The following is a 19,929-nucleotide window of genomic DNA, read 5'->3' as shown; positions in this document are numbered from 1 at the left end:
GCTTCCAGAGCAACAGCTCCCTGTATTTTGTCATCTACAAGCAAGACGAGGATACAGTTCCTTTTCTTCCTCCATACTGAATACTCCAGTCCTATGTAATTGCCTAAATTAGGTTGTTCTTCATCATTTTTCATTACAATTGCCTGAGGAATGCTGCTCTATTCATCTAACATCAGAATAAACAGCAGTATGGTGAAGAGAAACTTCTTGAAAAATTCCTAGACCAAATCCTTATCTTTAATAAATTCCTTGCATTTCTAATCAGCTTATGGTGAACAAAGATTCAGGATAATTATTCAAAAGTCAGAGTGTTGGTAATGTATTTAAAAATCAGCAGGTCATTTATTATAACTAGTGCTTAGTGTTGTATGTATTAGCTCACTGTTGGCATAAACATCTCCTCAAGGAGCACAAAGAGCTAAGCTACTTCTGCCTTACTGCTGAGTTAGAACAAGCAAACAAAAACACTCCGAGTGTTTCTATGGTTAGATATATGCGGTTACAAAGAAAGTATTTCTATTATTTTAAAGTATTTATTACCAGTTGAGCCCTTCTAATCTCTGTGTGCCTCTTGGGCCTAGAAAAATATGCATTCTTACAAAAAATAAATAAATAAATAAATAAAAATACTAGCTCTAAGCCATGAAATAGATTTCTTACACAATAAGTAATTTAAAAAATAAAATGGGAGCAAAGTTAGCCAAACACTACCAAACCTTAAAACCCCACCCTCCTATAATCCTTGTTCTTTAGCTGAGGATTTCACTGCTGCCTCCCTTAATTTGATCCAAGGAGTTAATACCTTTTACGTGAGTTAACTTTTCAAGATAAGATCATACACTACAGGAGATCTCTCTTGTAATAAGACATCAGAGAACAATAACAGTGCCTTCTCCATGACATCTATGATGGATCATTCAAAGTTCAAAACCCTGTTTCACATAGAGGAGTTTTATTCAAGTCAATTTGCAAAAACTCTTGAAGAAATATATCTTATACAGATTTACTTGTCTCATTACTGCTAAGTAGGACCAGGAAATCAGAGAATCACATAGAATCACATGGTTGGAAATAATCTACAAGATCATCTAGTCCAACCATACTCCCATAACTACTGCTACCATAAGCCAGTAAATCATCTCTCATAGCCCCTCATCCAGATGTCTCTTGAACACTGCCAGGGATGGCGGCTCCACCACTTCCCTGGGCAGCCATTCCAGTGACTGACCACTCTCTGAGAGAAAAGGTTTTTCATTATGCCTAATTTAAATCTCCCCTGGTGTAACTTGTGGCCATTTCCTCAGATCCTATTTGTTGCCTGGGAAAAGAGACCAAGCTCCTTCTCACCACAACATCCCTTCAGGAAGTTGTAGAGTGCGATGAGGTCCCCCCTAGGCCTCCTCTTCTCCAGACTAAACATAAGACATCACAGATAAGATTTTAAACATTCACTACAAGACAAAATCACTCTTAGATCTGACAGTCAATTGAAATAAATGTTCTATATACCATTCCACCGACACCACCTCTATCTTGTCCATATCCATCACAACCATGATGCTGAGATTTGCAGCGATGAGAACATAAGACTTAAGTCTGCAAAACTGATCTTAATAGAACTATAATATTAGAACACGGTCTGAAAAGATTTTCCAAGATAAGCCACTTAGGACAATACAAAGGCTTAGCAGTGCAATCATCATTCCTGTAGGTAAAATATAACTCTTTTAAAAGTGAAATTGGATGTGTAGGATTCAAGCAGAAACTGGCCACCCATTCTGCTCAGATACAACACTTGCCACCTGGGGATCTGTCAGCACCAAATCACACTTTGTAGCATATGCAAAACATAGCTTACGAAAAAGCGAAATCTAACCTTAATGCTTGATTCCATTATTCGCTGTCATTCCCAAAAGCTTAAAGATACCAACAAATACTAAATGGGTCTTCTACTAGTGGACAGGGTATGCGCGTGTGTGTGCATGTGTGTTTAATACAGGTATGCTCCTGGGAAAACCTTCGAAACCATGTGGTCTTGGGCTCCCAAGTCCTGGGTCTTGCCCAGCCCTGAAATCTGCTGAATGCTCAAGACAGAAGCTAAGTTACAATCTTCTTCTTTTGCTACAAAAGACACTTTGAGGCAAAATGACTTTATACTTCATTTCTATACAAAGATACTTTCAGCAATTCTGTAATGCAAAAGAAAACGAAGAGGGAGGAAGAAAAGATGCTGGCAGAGAATGCAAGTTTGCTCCTGTCTTTCAAATCCACATATGGTTTGAATGCTCAGATGAGTGCTGCCTCTGTTTTTCCAGTAGTTATAATCCTTTTTAAATGCTGCTAATTTAATTGTTAAAAAAACTACCCATCCCTAATAAATGTAAGATGGTCTACAAATCTACAAAGGAGTCCTTTCTGCAAAGCAAAATGTTTAACACAGTGCAACAATCAGCAGATCAGCCTGATCCCCTTATCGCTTTTCTGGTGCAGGTTGGAAGCAGACCTTATTTATTGTTCTTTTGCAAAGCTCTGTGAGATCTTTGAAGTGGTCAGGCTTCTTAAGCCATGAGGCCCAGAGCTGCACCTGGTGTGAAGCAAACTGAGCAAATCCAGTGTTAAACAAACAGCAGTCCCAGCTGAGGACAGTGCAAGAGTTATTCATAATGGCAGCCAGCACATGCATGATCTATCCAAAGCAAACTATATATGTCTTGTTAAGAAAGCAAGCTAGAGTTGCATTTGCCATATAGACCGGTCCAAACTCTTTAAACAAAGCCTCTACTATTTAATAGACATGCAAACATGTATGTACATAAAAGAATCCTTTATAAGATACATCCAGATGAATACCCCTCCAGCTCCCTATTCCTTCTTCTGGGTTCATTAAGCTTTTATTATGGATCTGATGCCTTGCTATACCCCGGGCTTAAAGCAGTGTATGTTTGAGGCTCTATATTCCTTACAACCAAATCCATACCACTTGCTGGGTATTCAAGCAGCAAACACATTGAAGCATTTAAGGAATGTACAGCATGTCCAAAATATACTATTAAAGTTTATTAATCTTTCTTTCTTTCTTTCTTTCTTTCTTTCTTTCTTTCTTTCTTTCTTTCTTTCTTTCTTTCTTTCTTTCTTTCTTTCTTTCTTTCTTTCATTTTTCCCAAGTGATCGAGTTAAAATAGTTTAAATTCATTTAAATATAAAGGTTCCCAAAAGTCTTAACATTGTTAAGCACACAGGCTTTTTTTGAACTCTCTTCTTTTTAATGGTAATTCACACAAAGGTACAAAAGCTTAATAATTTTGATGAGTCTTTACTCAGTCCTGTCATTACATAGGCAAAAAAATAAATCCCATGAATTTTGCCTGAATATCAACTTCAGGATATGGCCTTTGGAAACTAACCTTCATGATAAGTTATGTCTGCATTACTCTGCATTTCACTGCTACTCCTTGAGAGAGGTGGATGCTACTGTAAATGGATAATACATGCTCAAGCAATGATGTACCACACAGCCAAAGGGGAGACTGAATGAGAGAATGAAACAGAGCCTGATCCATTTATTTGCATGATAAATTGAGGGGTTTTGTTTGTTTAACTTTCAGGTTATTTAAGCAGTTTCTTTTATATTAGGAACTTAAAAAAACTGGTTTCCACCCATCTAGTTTGGACTTCCAGTATCTCATAAAACCATCCAAAAGCTGTTATTGGTATTTCTGTGAAACACTGTTTTATCACACATTTGCCTGTTTTTGGCTACTCTGTTCTTTTCAAATGGCCTACATACTAGTGTTTTGAAACAAAATGTAACATAAAGTGCTATTTCTCTCTTCTTTCATTGGGTACAGGAATAGTGAAAGTGGTAAACAAACAGGATAAAGTCTTGCAAAGCCATCAAGCAAATATAATTCCTACCTCCAATCTGGTCCTGTCCACATCCTTGGGCAATTTCACACGAACTCGGTTTGTCACAATAAGTGTCTCATAAGGATAAATCTGTTAAAAAGACAAAAGCATATGAACTCAAGCCAAATCTGATTCTGATATGTGGAAATGACAGCATTGGGGGACTTACTAATTTCAATGGTACATACTTGCATCCTCATTTGACAAGTATTTCACTGGGTCAAAATTGACAAAATAAAGTAAAAATAATAATAATAAAATTAACACATGTAACCTTGCTAGGAAGTGCTGAATCTGATTGTTCTTCCAGTGTTGGAAAAGCCCTTCTTACCTTGTATTCTGCAAGAGAATGAGAATAGATTCACAGTTTAGAACATATAGGCTTCTTTCAGAGTGACCATAATGAACATTTAAGTACATTGTTATCCTACTTGGTATCCTACTGTATTTCTCTTATGGTTTTCAATAGGTATTGGATAACTACATGTGTTAGAAGCATTTGACTCCAAAGGTCTGAATGCATATAGCACTTATATAAGTCCCAAAAACCAAGGCTTATTGCAGAAAATCCATCTCTTGCTGCCATTCAGTGACTACGTCTGGTCAAACTGGGAATTTTGTGTACAGTTAAGTCACACTGTCATCTGAAAGCCTCACCCATGTTTTTCTTTATGGAAAACAGCTACAATATATGGATAATTTTAAGCATGTCATATTGGGAACATACACAAAAACCATCAAGTTAATGCAGTACTACAAGATGCCAATGCCAACATCCTGCACTTGGACTGACTGCAGTGGAAATACTGATAGAAAAGAGAACATAGTACATTTCCTCCCTCCCTCTCTCCCTCCCTCTCTCTCTCTCTCTCTTTCTTTCTTTCTTTTTTCCTTTTTATTTTTTGTTGAGGGAACTGCTCGTGTATCTGAAGTAGTACAAACAAGAGTATTCTAGTCAGGCCAATGTGTTACTAAATATGACTACCATATGGTCATCTACTATCATATATAATGATGACTAAATGTGACCAGGATTGCCAGTATGTTTCCACAGACTTTTTTTATGATCTGAAATGAAAATCAGAGATAAGTCTATTTTTCTTTCAAAATCTACACTGCCAGCTACTCAGACAAAGGTTTCTATCAGTACAGAGCCATCAAGTGAAGCATTAGAGTAAGATGAAAAAAAAAGTTAAGTGACTTGGAAACAAAATCCTTCTCTTCTCCATCAGAAGTTGCATGCTCCTAAATTTCTCAGTTCTTCTGCAAATTCCAACCAACTTAAGCTCACAGTCCACTTAAACTGTTATCTAATGAATTAATAAAAAGAAATTCTGCTCTTTAAATTCGGAACATTTCAGCATCGTTGTAGGATAAACAAGAAGACCAGGAATGTTTGTAATTTTATTTTATTTTTTTCCTTTCCCATTCAGACAAACTAATCAGGCGTTCAAGACTTCAGATTCTTCCTCTCTTTGATATGAGAACACCACCTGCTCAGCAAAGAGAACCACTGGGGCTGTTTGCACACATTCAGGACACTGGCATAGACTCAACATTGTTACACCACTGTATAATTCAGGACGTCACTCAGACCTTCATATTCAATCAGATAAAAAGGAGATTCTCTGTGATGAATGTGATACTGAGCTGGTTCTGTACCATCATTACATGAGCCATGAGAAGATAACAGAGCAGTAACCCTTTGGGCAAGAGGTAAACAAGCATCCTCAAAAGAAAAAAAAACATGGAGTGGAAATGCTACTGCAATGTACCTTTCATCCCCCAGCTCGACTCCTGGTCTGTTTCATATTGGCCCATATTTTCAGGCTAGAAGAGAAGAAAAGGAGCAATGTAACTTCAAAATACACATAGACACAAAGTAGCTCTCTGCACACTGATGAGAAAAAAAAAAAAAAAAAAAAAAAAAAAAAAAAAAAAAAAAAGAGAAGTGGTACCAGGAAATCAAGATAAAGACCCTACCCAGACTGAAAATATACAAAGTTTCACTAGAACTTGACCTAATGCTTAAAGAGGGTATCCAGAGCACTCACAACATCCATCAGTCTAAAGGCACTGAAAAGGAGCTCTGCCTGCAGCAGAGGATGGATTGTCAATTGTCAATGAGTTTGTGTCAAACCAGCAGTCACTGCATGTGCATTGTGCTGTCTATACTACACATTTCCAGAACTGGAGAATGCAACACATGATTGTCACTCAGAGAGGCAGCTACACAGTCTTATCAATCTTAACTTGTCCCACTGTCTTTTTTCTTTGCAGGCAAATGCTGTGATGGTGATAAGTATTGCAGGAGACCAGAAAGGCACCATAACTTTTTTTGTTGTTGTTGCTTCTCTTAGAGGTTTGTTTTGTTTTTTTTCACCTTGTAGGTACACACTGTACCCACAACTAGTCTCATAAGAAACTGCAAGGCTCCTTATTGCTTGCTTTTATTAAATGACACTTCACCAGGATGGATGATTAAAAATAACAAACCACAAAATGCTGGTATAAGCCTACAACACAGAGTGCAGGCACTCTGAAGAGAATTTTGGTCTAAAGGATTTGATTTTCAGCTTTCCTGCAGCTCTCAGACACTAGGCTGAACCTTTTAGATGGGGCAAATGCTGCCACCTGCTGCTTTCACATCACATTACATGGCTTAAGCCTGCAAAAAGTACCCCAAGCACTGCATCTGCACTTTCTGATGTCTTTGACTCCTAAATGGGGACAGGTTTATCTAGATCTTTCCAAATTCATAAATATAATTCAGTTAAGTTCTCTTGCTACTGGTTTCTTCAGAAAAGAACTCAAGCAATCAGGTACTTGGCACATCAACAGGCACAATACATCAACAGGCACAATTAGTAATGTAATATTAACTCAAAGGGATGCAGACTTCAGTTTAGGTGCTCTCTGACAGTTACTTTCTTGTAGCTTCTTCTAATAACCTTCAGTTCAATTCATTACTGGGGGAGTTTAATCCCACCAAAATGGCTGAACAGTCCCAAGTATCTCAACATTTCCTCAAAATGGAGAAATGTCAGGCCCCCCATAATCTCTGTGACCCTCCACTGGACTCTCTCTATAAGATCCGTGTCTTTCTTGAATCGAGGAGCCCGGAACTGGTAACAGTACTCCAGATGTGGCCTCACTAGGGCAGAGTAGAGGTGGAAGGTTGCCATCTTCAACCTGATGCCCACCCTCTTGTTAATGCACATAGGATACCATTGGCCACAAGGGTACACTGCTGGCTCATGGCCTCCAGGACACCCACGTCCTTCCCCACATTTTTCCTTTTCAGCATATCAACCTCTAACCTATACCAGTGCATGCAGTTATTCCTCCTCAGGTGTAGGACTCTGCATTTACCCTTGTTGAACCTCATCAGGTTCCTCTCTGCCCAACTCTCATGTCTGTCCAGGTCTTGCTGAATGGCAGCACAGTGTTCTAGGATCAGCAAATCCTCCCAGCTTTGTATCATCAGAAAACTTGCTGAGGGTGCATTCCATCCCTTCATCTAGGTCACTGATAAAGATGTTAAACAAGACCAGGTAGTCCCTGGGTAATACCACTAGTTACGGGCCTCCAACCAGACACTGAACCATAGATCACAACCCTCTGAGCTCTGCCTGTTGGTCAGATCTCAGTCCACCTCACTGCCCACTCATCTTCCTAAGCTTCCTTACATGGATGCTGTGGGAGACAACGCCAGATGCTTTGCTGAAGTAAAAGGAAACAACATCCACTGCTGTCCCCTCATCTATCCAACCAATCATGACATTACAGAAGGCTGCCAGGCTGCGTGACCATGACTTCCCCTTGAATCCATATGGGCTACTACTGGTAACCTTCTTTTCTTCCACTTGCTTGGAGATGGCATCCAGAACAAGCTGCTCCATCATCTTCCCAGGGATGGAGGTGAGGCTGACTGGCCTGTAGTTTCTCACCTTCTCCTTCTTACCCTTTTTGAAGACTGGAGTGATGCTGGCTTTCCTCCAGCACTCAGGAAACTCTCATTGCTCCCCCCTGCCTTGTACGATGTCTGTGTGTATATATATATTTATCTCTACATACTTAAGAAATGCTACGGATATGGGCTGCTCCACCTTTGCTCTAACATCATTACTTGCCTAATTAAAGGCTTAACCCTCTCTATCATTAATTCAATATATACCTGTGGTCTGTTAATGTGCACATTTTGGACCTTGGTTGGTTTTGGGAGGAGAATCAAGATTCCTAACGCTCATGGCACACACAATTAAAATAAAAAGCTTCAGTTTGACTCCTGCAGACAAAACTTAACTCTCACAGGTTAAAAAATTGTCAGGCAGGGTTGGTAGCCAAAACACCTGTGAAGCATTATCACTGTGTAAATTTTTATCTAGTTTTCTATTTATGATACACTATTAACTGGAAAATACATTTAATTGTATACCTACCTGATGCAAGCCATTCCTTCCATAGCCAGGTAGAGATGTAGATTTAGAATATGGAAATCCTGTAAAAGACATGATAGACAGCTACATCATTTGTGATACATAGTTATATTTTTTATGTAGTCCTTTATAATCTACAAAACCCCAGAAAACAGGAAAATAGCCAGAAATAGCAATTGCAGGGTAACTATGTATATCCTAGTCATGGGATGAAGTACAGCTGAGTAGTACTCATCTTTTCTCTCTATGTCATGTACATGGGTACACATAACAATGTCTGTAAACCATAGCACAGCAGGATACAGTCACTGAAGTGGGCACAACAGAAGATTTGTGGGACTCACTTTATGGAAGCATCGTGAAGCTACATAATGCAAAACAGATTTGAGAACTTGTAAAATCTCAGCTCTCCAACTCAGCGCTAAGCCATAACTTGAAAAATGATGTACTATCATTTTAGAGTTATTCCACTTCTCACCACGATGTATGTGGTCTATTTTGGAGTTTGATTTTTAAAAGGTACAAACAATGTTTCAGATCAGATTTTGGTTTATAAAAAATAATGATGTATAGAAGTGATAATATGAATGAGTTTATATTAAGCAGAAGATAAACAAAAGTTCTGTAATAAGCATTCTTGATTCCAGTAAAAGAAAGTTTGATAATTTGAGGCAGAGTTAGGAGAAGTAAGTTAGCTCAAAGAACTGAATGTACAAGTCTACTTGCTGCCAAAAATGCTGGCAATTTTTGTCCAAAGGGGAATACAGGAAGGGAATCCAGACACTACTGGATTAATCAGTACCCTAAGGAGATTATTAGGAATAAGTGTACAGAAAAAACAAAAACAAAAAGATGGATCAGCACAGAGCTTACGATGTGCTGAGATGAGGTGAGAACTGCCAGGAGTCAAACTGAGTTAAACATTGAAAACGATATTAAAACAAACAGCAAAAGGTTCTCCAGCTATGCAAACAAAAAGAGAACAAGAAGAAATGGGATCATTGTGTCACTATGCAGGAGAGGGGAACCTAGGTGGGGCTCCAACACTAAAAGACTATTTCACTTCAGCTTTCAGGAACAAATGTACAGCACTGAGCAAGTTCACACAACTAGGGTAAGCAAGTGAATCACCCTGTGATAGAGACATAATTCAAAGCACTTTGTACAGAAAAATGATAAGCTCAAATAAAATTGGAAGATTAACTTAAATCACCAGAGAATATTGAGTACAATTTTATGCTTAAGAAGAGAATAAGATACTCAGAATCTATCAGTTTGTTTCCAAGGGAAAACTTTATTAAAGACCAAATAAAAACATGGAAGTAAACAGAAAATCAGTTATATTCATGTTGTTTTTGATTCATTTAATACAAGTTGCAAGACTCTCCTGCTAGCTCTCTTCACTAAAAGAAATGACTTCTGTGCAAAATAAATTTTATTGGAATTCATCTAATGAGATATTACTAAAATCAGTATATTGCTGCACAGGAAATTAAAGTAAAACCAGAGGACATGGAGTTTTTACGGAGTTTTTATCAGAGGAATTATAGGGCATGTAAGGAAAAAATGAAATATGAAAAACAGGTGGTGAGAACTGAGCAGTGCTGAAGGAGAAATGTCAGCATGGACTGGTGTTGAGTTGAAATTGCCTAATATTTTCACTAACAATCTGGACACCAAAAATAGGAATGGGCTAATAAACTTGACTGTCTACACAGTTATAAATATTGCTAAGGTAGAGGAGGACTGGGGTATCATAAGGAGCTGGGACAATCTTAAACCTCAGAGAAATTGAAATGGGATACAGTTTAATAATTCATGGGAAAAGTCATACACTTAGGCACTAATAAATACCCCACACTTCTATCATATAAGCTGGGATCTCATTATTTGGAGACAACAGGAAAGCAGCCAGGCTTAGTTATACAGCTCAATGATTAGGTGACCAAGGGCTATTAAAGTAAGTTTAAAAATGATAAAAGTTGGAAATGTCTGTCTTGATACATTCCAAATATGGAAATAATTGCAATATTTTCAAGCAGTGACAGGACATCCTGAAAGTATGTTCTCTTTAAGTGGGTTAAATTAAGGTCACCAGACCTTTAGGCCTACAGGATAACTGGGACAACAGAAGTTTATCATAAGAAAGATGGATCAATGGGTTCAACATTTAACCTAGCAAAATGAGGATGAAAGTAAAAGATGCTTTAGACACATAATCAACTGTCATCTGAGATGGTATCAACTATGTGCAGAACTTCTTTTGTTGGCCCCACTGGGGGCTCCCATGTATAATACAGGGATGGAATGGCAAATTAGATTAACCATTTATCTTTTCCACCTTGGAAACTAGAAATCTACCATTTCTTGTTAACTCCAGAGGACAAAGGGTGTAACTGTACTCCCATCGACAGATGCCAGTGTCGAACATGAGCATGGAGTTCGATTTCTTGGCATCTTGGCTACACAGAGGTTGACTAGGACTTGTTCCATCACCAAATAGCCTTTCAAAGTTATCGTGGAAAAATGCTCTAAAGCAAAGAGCACAATGTGAAAACAAACTTCACTTCAGCATACAGCAGCTCAAGTGTTGCCTCCCACACTGCCAGGACTGAACCACATCCACAAGTACAAGCGACATCATGTGGTTGGCTGGAAAAAAACCCAGAGGTGAATTAAGCTGAAAGAGCTCAGATGAATCAAGAAAAGAAACAGTGACTCCAGTGTGAAAAACATTTCACTTAGCATCTCTTTCTCTAGAACTTACTTGTGAGCCTGAATTTTTATTTTGCTGTTTCTTTATTATAATGGTAAAATACAACACCAACATCCACCAGTCACACACTATAGCTTATTATCATAACCAACTAGTATATTTATAAACTTTTTTTGGAGTAACTGGCCAAATCAAAGCACTTTTTCCTCTAGGTAGGTGTTATCTGAACTTCAGCAGCTACCTGATATAGCTACTGCTTCTTCCAATATAACATTCACTCTAGCCTAAATATTGTGAGGTTGCTTTTCAGTATATCAGGTACATATCAACAGTGAGTTGCAAACCGGGTTAGATGTCTGCCTTGCTAGCTATGTGAAACAATGACTAAATGTCATTTATATATGTATAAATTAGTAAGAATGTATGCATACAGAAATAAGACACATTTATGCACGTGGGTGTAAGGAGTTGTTGCCACTATCACTTAGTCTTCAACCAGGCTGCACACAAGCAAGTTCCACTCTAGATATCTGCCAGTCACACAAGTCCAAATGTATTATTTTGGACACATAGCTAGAGAAATATGACTAAATGTCTTCTAGAGCAGAATAATACTTCTTCAATTTGCTCATAGGTTGACAAACAAATGCAAAGATGTTTGCATGGTATATCTGGATACATAGCCAGAGATTCACAGTCTGATGCCTGCTAACTCCTCCATTCTCTAGGTAATAATTTTGCACCAAACCAATATTTGAAAAATTAATTTTCTCTGATTCTGACTGTGCCACAGGGATGGGGCTAAATGTCAGAGCTAGAGATCCAGGCACTCTCAGCTATACACAAAATAGGTAGAGAAGCCTAATGACTATGCAAATGATAGGTGTTAGCTGCATAGGTGATCAGACCTAGGCTTTCCTTGCACAGGACATGCAACAAAACATCATGCAATGCTTGATGATGACTAAGGAATGAAATCCTTTCAGGTTAGACCAGTGTGACCAATTACTATAAATAACTTCATTTTTTTTTATTTTGTTACTCCCTTGTGACAGACTTTGCATCATCTGTTTTTCCTCTTCCTTGCATAGCTAAGCCATAATTTCCTTAATAGAAGTTGATGGAGCCAGCTATCACATTACCAAAATGCCCACAAGACTGACATACTGGCCTTGCTGCCAGACATGCCTCACATCGGATACATTCTTTTGGAAAACTGCTTCCCCAACTTGTTCACCCCAGATGACCTTCTATTGCTGTATGGAATAAAGTGGAGGATGCAGCGAGGGAAGCGTCTCAACTATCTGTTAAGATTCACTTACTCCATTTTTCATCATTTACACAATGTAAAAGTACTGGAACACAGAGCAAAGAAATGTATAATGTACTGTGTTCGTTCTGTTTTCTTTTGTTTTTGTGGTCTTCAGATCAGTTTTCAGAAATTAAATCTTCCCACTGTTCCACCTGGTTACTCAATATCTGGAAGGTTTCTGTGAGATTACAGCTATGACTGATATAAAAACTCCTGCTAATTTAGATTAGTCTTCAGAGCAAGTGCTCATTTTACACTTTATCACAGTACTGAAAAAATATACTCTACCAACAGACAAAATGTAAATTAATCCTTGATACAATCTGCCTGAAGCAACTGCCCTGCTTATGGAAAATAATTAACATATGCATAGGTGCTTTTATGTATTAGCGAGGGGTAGGCTTTTGTTGTCAGAAATTTTCTTCTCCATGGGAATATGTTATCTTTATATAAGCAGTGGTCCTTCTTTCATTACAAGAACTCTACAAATACTTTCAACATTGAAATCTGAAGATGCTGATCATTTACAAGCCATAACCAAACAAATATATGTCATTATTATAGAGACATAAGGAACAAAGCAAACAAGGGACAGCCTACAGCCACCTCCCTCTGCCCCACCTCTGTTGGCCTTATACAGCTGCCCAGCATCCAGTACTCACGGGAGTACATAGTGGTGGTGCCCTCCTGTGCTCTCTGGAAGTTTTCTCTGTCAGTTCCAGGAGTAAGAGACAGGGATCGTGTATCTGAATCTGGGGAATTAGTTCTGGTGTCCATATCCCCTTTCAGAATAAGCCAACTGGTCTTCAGCTGAAGAGAATAAAAGTTGGTTATAAGAGCAAGACTGAACTCATGCCCTACATCACTTGCTAGTTTACTCTCAGTACAGCCTGTATCAATGGTCACAGCCCCACAGTTACTGAAAACTTTTAACTTCCATCTGGGCTGAGGATAGTTTATCTGTTAATTAAGTTGCCTACACCCTTGTATGTTAACACATTCACCAATACATGCACTGAGATACAATGAAGATCCTTGTATTTATTGCTATTGCTTTCTTTATCATGAAATGCAGATTTTAAACACTTTGAAAGAGAGATTATGCTTAATGGATCTGAAATTATCTTTTGGAAAGGCCTAAAATCAGTAAGATTCATTTCAGATATATTAAATAATATCTTGAAAACTAACCATGTTTTACAAAAGGATTTCCTGAAGAAAACTAAATAAACTACCTTTTGTTCCTTCTGGTTATTACCTTCTTATTGTCCTGATCCAAACTTCCATCCTCCCCTTCTGATCTTCTTAGTGCTGAAAGATCAAATTTTTTAAACTTAAACTGATAGATCATTTTTGTTTTCTGTTTTGACTGTCTTCACATTCTACATAGTTTCAAGAGGAGAAAAAAGCAATTAAAAAAAAAAAAAAAAAAAAAAAAAAAGAAGTTGGGCAGAAAATTGGATCCATAGAGCTATGGCGTCATAGAATTACTTAATGTTTGGAAAAGATTATGGGAATACTAATGCTATAGGAATGTAGATAATGCAGAAAATCCACTCTTGTGGAACTTTTAGGGTATTGTTTTAGGAAGAAGCTACATTTGGGGAATGGCAGGAGGTAAAAAGTCCAGGTTGTAACTTAGGGACAGATTCAGGGGAAAATCGTTGTGCCATTCTTCTTTGTTACCATGATTAAGAAAGTATATCTGGTTATTTAGCTATTTGGTAGTCTGCACATCTGGGCCTCCCACTTTCTTCAGTAAGATACGCAATGATGGTGAAGATGATAGATACAAATTCGGTATTACCTCTTCAAGACGCTGAAAGAAAGGTTGTGTCAGTACAGTGCGAGTGAAGGACAGCAGGTAAGGAGGAGCTGCTGCTGAGCCCCACAGTGCTGCAATCATCAAGTTTCAGATAAAACAAAAGAGGTTTCTAAAAGTCACAATTCTGTTTCTCACCTATATTCTCTCTTCAAGAGCCTTTAATCAAAGAAAATATTTACTTGTTGTTTCATTCTCTTCCGATCTTTCAACTTCTTGAAGAGAAAATATCAACACCGAAAAACAAAAAGTTACAGGATAGATCCTAACCACTAAATGTGTTTTTTTCCTGAGCTTTTCTTTCCCGAAGTACCATACCACAGACTGGTTTATACCTTGGATAGAATTTTAAAGAAAGTTTCTGTGACAAATTTCACACTAATTTCAGATAACTTCCCAAAATCTAAATGCCTCTTGCCTTTATATCACTTGAAGCTGTTGCATGGAGTAAAGCAGCTGGGGTAATGTAATGATGTAGCATAATTTTAAACCCATGTGAGGTTATAACAAGGGGATTGACTGCAACATCTGAGTTCAAGGGTAACACAAGAGCCCCATGAACTGCAACATAGCCAGAAAAATATATAAAGATTAGTCTGCTCAAAGACAGTGCTACAACACTCCCAGCTAGCTGGGAACAACTCTCTATTTTTTTTTTTGAGCTAGCAAGTTTGTTGAGTATCCTCCCTGCATCCAAACAACAGAGTAGGAAAGTCCACCACCACCTGCAGTTCAGTGTTCTTCTCTTTCACACTACGTAGCTCACATCCAAACCCTGCACTGGCATCCTGATGAGGGCAACTTTTTTTGTTGTTTTGATTTGGTTTTGTTTCTTTTTTTCAGATGACAACTAGCTTTTTTTGAGAAAGAAATAGCAGAAATTTGAACCTGTGACATATGTGATAAATAAATAAATAATAATATGGAAAAAAAAAGCATGAAAAATTCAAGTGTCTACATTGCAAGAAGGACTTAGACCGAGTTTTCTGACACTTTGGGTGCATACCTTAAATCACCAGGTTATTTATGCGGATCTCATGAAACCTATGTAGAGAACTGGATGCCTTTTTGCAGACTGTTTGTATAAAAGACATTGATATTTTAAAGAAGGAAAAAAAAAACAAACAAACACCACAAATTGAGACCAGAATGTTTTTCGGAGATTCAGTATGTTCAATGGGTTCATGAGATCAAATGACTTCAAAACAGCAGTACACCAATGTTTTACACAGAGATCTAGAGGAGCCCAATAAAAATCAACAAGGCCCTGCAAGGCCTGCCCCTCTCAGCTTTCTGTGTGCTTCATGCAACACTTTACAGCAAATAAATCCATGCGGCCTGAATTTCATGTGTGCTAAGATCTAGCTTCACAGGTACAAGGGATACTTGGTTCTGCTGTGAGTCCCGATGCAAACTTTACCCTTCACATGGATCAGTGCTAACATTACTGCAGAACAAAGCTCTTATTATTATTAACTTTGAACCATGTTCAAATGTTTCGGAAATACCAATGCAGACAGATGGATCTCCATGGTGGCTGTGGCACACTTCACTTTCTGACTCCAGCTCTCAACTGATCTCTCCTATGAGCCACTTTTCCACCACATTTTTTTTCATTCTGAAGTTTAGAGTTTAAAATAGAAACACAGAAGCTGTAGCTATAGCAAATCTGTTGGGCACTGTTGTAACTGAAACCATACAAAGCCAAATGTCTTGGAAAAGCTCCGTGCACTTTTTGTTTTAAAGAACATTTTTGTACTTGTTTGTTCAAACTTGGTCTCTCCAACAAAGGAATGTTCCCTGGCTCCCTTTCAGCATGCACTGGCTCAGTGTCCCTTTAGCTTGAGGAGCTGACTCATCAGTTGCTCATGCGTTCATGCTTTAGCAGAAAGATTTATACAACTTCTGCTGGCACTTCTTAACTGCATGTTTCACTAAGAACTTACATAAAATACCTGTCTTGGAAGTAAAAAAAGCTGCTGTTTAGAAACTTCACAAACCAAAAATATCATTAAAATCAAATGACACAGCCAGAACATAGGAGATCAGAGTCATATCAGTTGCTGAAACTGCTGATTTCACAGAATCACAGAATCACAGAATTATAGGGGTCGGAAGGGACCTCCAGAGATCATCGAGTCCAACCCCCCCGCCAAAGCAGGCTCCCTACACCACGTCGCACAGGTAGGCGTCCAGGCGGGTCTTGAATATCTCCAGAGAAGGAGACTCCACCACCTCCCTGGGCAGCCTGTTCCAGTGCTCCGTCACCCTCACCGTAAAGAAGTTCTTGCGCACATTCGTGCGGAACTTCCTATGCTGGAGTTTCAGCCCATTGCCCCTAGTCCTGTTCCCACGCACTACTGAAAAGAGACCAGCCTCGCCACTATAGCTCCCACACCTCAGGTATTTATAAACCTGGATCAAGTCCCCTCTCAGCCTTCTTTTCTCAAGGCTAAACAGACCCAGTTCCCTAAGTCTCTCCTCATAGGGGAGATGCTCCAGGCCCTTCACCATCTTTGTGGCCCTCCGCTGGACTCTTTCCAAGAGATCCCTGTCTTTTTTGTACTGGGGAGCCCAAGGATTTACACCACATCAAGTTCTGACACTTACTGTCTTCGCTCTTTCTAAACATCTCTGTAATATTTTTCTTTGTTAGTTGTTTTGTTGTTTGTTTGTTTTGTTTGGGGTTATTTTTTTGCTCAGCTTGAGAACTTACCAAAAATGATTTGTGTATGTAAAGAGAAGGAATTAGAGAGTTTGGGCAGACTGTTTTGTGGATAGCATGACATCAGGCATTAGAACAAATAGATGATATCTTTTCCCCTTGGAGGTAACATTAGTATGACCAAGATTAGGATACTGAGCAGAAAAATAATCTATCTGAAGTGCACTGAAACATCAGCAAGTCTGAATTTTCTGAAAAACATACCCAGAATAATTACAGAGGTTATCTAAATATTGATGGCTTGAATGTGCAATTACTTGAGCATGAAACATTCTGGTTACAATAAATGTCTGCAGGTAGACTCCCCCATACCATTTGTCCATATTCTTTCTACTCCTGTTCTACTGGATCTAAACTAGAAATCCCATCAAAACAGAAGTGTCATCTTCCATGGAAAGTAATATAAAAAAATTAACTATGTAGAAAAGCTTATTTTTGACTGTGCTAATCAAGTACTTTAAAATCAGCTCTCTGTTACCACAACTGGAAATTGATTCAAATACATTTTCCTTGTTCTGACCATGAGGCCAGTGATGTATCTGCCAGTTTCCTAACCTTTCTCATGGAAAGCTAATAACTATTTGTTAGCATATGTGAGAACAGATATGTGAGGCCTTCTTACTCTTGCATACAACATGGGAAACCTCTTTCCACAGAAGATGCTGCTGGAGATGATATGGTGGGAGAAGTAGCTTCAATAGAGACCTGTCATTGCCATGAAGAATGGCACAACTTCTATCTTGCTTTCATCAACAAACTGCCTTGTTGTTGGTTCTATTAAAGGTTCATGTTTTGCCACCATTATCAGCTACTAGATTCATTTTTTACTGTCATGGTGTGATTATATTAGATCTCAATACTATATCCTAGTAATTTGCAGCTTGAAGATAAACAGATATTTCATTTAGAAGTCAGACTCAATGTCGGACTCAGTGCTCCTTGTGGGTCCCTTCCAACTCAGGATATTTTATGACGCTATGGTGTACATCAGTTATCAGTAAAAAAATTTTCTCCAGCAAAAAAGAAGTCAGAATTATTTGCAAAAACTGAATATTCCAAGGCATGGTGTGAATACAGGAGAGCAACTTCCTATGCATACATATTTTATTTCTTTCCATATATGAGAAAACTGCTTCTAAGGCAATATCTGCCCTAAATTACAAAAAGAAGTCAAAATATAATAATTCTAGTTTTAGAGAATTTACAGAATCCCTGGACATCATGTTATAAGAAATGCTATTTCATTTTTTTATTACCTTTTTTCTTTTTCTATTTTAGATTATGAGGATTTTAAGATAATGAAATGGAAAGAGTACGGCAAACAATCACAAGCAATATGCATTTCTTTACAAAGAGAAGTAGAGAAAGTGCAACAGAGAAAAGCAGACTGTACCATGCTGTTTGTAGATAGGAGGTTTCCTATAGATGTTATCTTTTACGCCAGTGTCTGAGGAAGAGGAAAGAGAAAGGAAAGAATAAAAGAGTAAGCAAGCAGTTCAGACTATGCTGTTCTCATCTCCTCTCAACAGCAATAAACCACAAACACTTGAGGAAAGACAACAGATTACATCACTGATTTGTCTTTCAATGGTTACTATGTGAGAGTGAAGACTTACCCATATTTATATATTTAAAATATTAAGGTAGTCTATGCCAACCTAAATTGTATGAACCACTCTTAAGTCCCTTAAAATGCTTTCAGATGCCTTGAATGCTGCCTGACCAATATAGACTTCTTAGAAAACAAAGATAAACTGGTTATACTTGTTAATATTTAAAAGAAAGTTAACATAATTGTAGAACAGCTACTGTAACAGTCACAATTGAAAAAGAACCATTTCTCCATTAGTACAATGGAAGTACACAGTCAAGCATGGATGTTTATACTACAAATGCCTAATATTCTTGAAGGAAATTTCATATCATGACCATACGTTGAGTTGTATAGCTGACCTGGCCTTCCAGAAACTTTTGGAAAGTCCCTAGGGCAACAGTCCAGTGTTCCTGCATCATTCCCTGGTTAGAAATAAGTACTATGGTCCTGTGCAGATACAATTTCCAATCACAGTGTGCTCAAAGAAACACTAATCTCAGAAGCTAAACATAATTAAAAAAGAAACAATTCCATCAAGCAGGTAGATGTTCTGTGTAGTCAAAAAGCTAAGCAGCATGGATATAAATTTATAATGCTTGTAATTGAATGTGAACTTGAAAACAGTGTATGTGTACAGAAACCGACACTGTAAGCTTCATTGGGGCCTAACATTTTTCACCAGTTTTCACTCCCTACATTAATAATAATAATATGATAATATGATTCTCTAAGTCAGAAAGTGAATGAATAAAGAAAATAATAAAAGAATAAAACCCATGAAGCATTAACAGTATAAATAATTGTATCTTGGAGGCTTAATAACATGTGCTATCTAATGCAATATTTAAAAATATATATAAAAATGCAGCATTCCAACTCATTTATTTCTGAGACCAAACTTAAGAGTCAAGTGATTTCACTCACAAATAGTTTTCTTCTCTTGCAGATCAAAGTTCACAAATCAATGCAAAAAAACAACAACAACAAAAAAAACCCAAGTCCATTTAGAAGAGAATAAACGTGCCAGCAGTTGAAGATCAAATGCTATGCAGTGAATGCCTACCTGGAATATGGAAATGCCTAGGAGCCTGCTGATAGACAGAAGGTGAAGATTTGCTGTCTGAGTACATGGATAAGCTTGGAGTGCTCCGACCACTTTCACTGCCTCCAAGGGGAAGAGCAAAGAAAGCAGATACAAGAAAAAAAATGGAAAGCAAAGTAGAGTATTTCAAGCATAAAGGCTTATTCAGAATGACTTGTTAATCCAACAGTTTTAAATAACTGTGATACTCATTATTTTTCATTACAACATATTGGCTCAACTGCCAAACATCAAAACAACAGTGAATGTTATCTGATAGATAACACCAGATTAAACTGCAGCCTTGCATCCTGTCTTTGAAACTAAAACTCCT

At 37.9% G+C, this 19,929-nt stretch overlaps 1 protein-coding gene across 15 annotated transcripts in view; it reads right to left on the bottom strand.

The window, feature by feature from the left end:
* The window catches only part of ABLIM2 (actin binding LIM protein family member 2), a 135,951-nt gene that overhangs the window by 11,707 nt on the left and 104,315 nt on the right, over positions 1-19,929 (bottom strand). For 11 of the 15 annotated variants that reach the window (XM_072334236.1, XM_072334243.1, XM_072334240.1 and 8 more), the window contains 8 exons: positions 19,578-19,679; positions 18,314-18,367; positions 13,632-13,684; positions 13,036-13,183; positions 8,349-8,407; positions 5,682-5,736; positions 4,181-4,245; positions 3,916-3,996 (listed from right to left, as the gene is read on the bottom strand). In XM_072334236.1, coding sequence (XP_072190337.1) covers positions 3,916-3,996; positions 4,181-4,245; positions 5,682-5,736; positions 8,349-8,407; positions 13,036-13,183; positions 13,632-13,684; positions 18,314-18,367; positions 19,578-19,679 — 617 coding nt within the window. The remainder of the gene's footprint in view (positions 1-3,915; positions 3,997-4,180; positions 4,246-5,681; positions 5,737-8,348; positions 8,408-13,035; positions 13,184-13,631; positions 13,685-18,313; positions 18,368-19,577; positions 19,680-19,929) is intronic. The other 4 variants (XM_072334249.1, XM_072334251.1, XM_072334252.1 and 1 more) reach the window with 2 other exon arrangements.

Source organism: Excalfactoria chinensis, chromosome 4, assembly GCF_039878825.1.
Source record: "Excalfactoria chinensis isolate bCotChi1 chromosome 4, bCotChi1.hap2, whole genome shotgun sequence".
Taxonomy (NCBI): Eukaryota; Metazoa; Chordata; class Aves; order Galliformes; family Phasianidae; genus Excalfactoria; species Excalfactoria chinensis.
The sequence above is the reverse complement of the archived record's forward strand: the minus strand, read 5'-3'. Positions and strand labels throughout refer to the sequence as shown.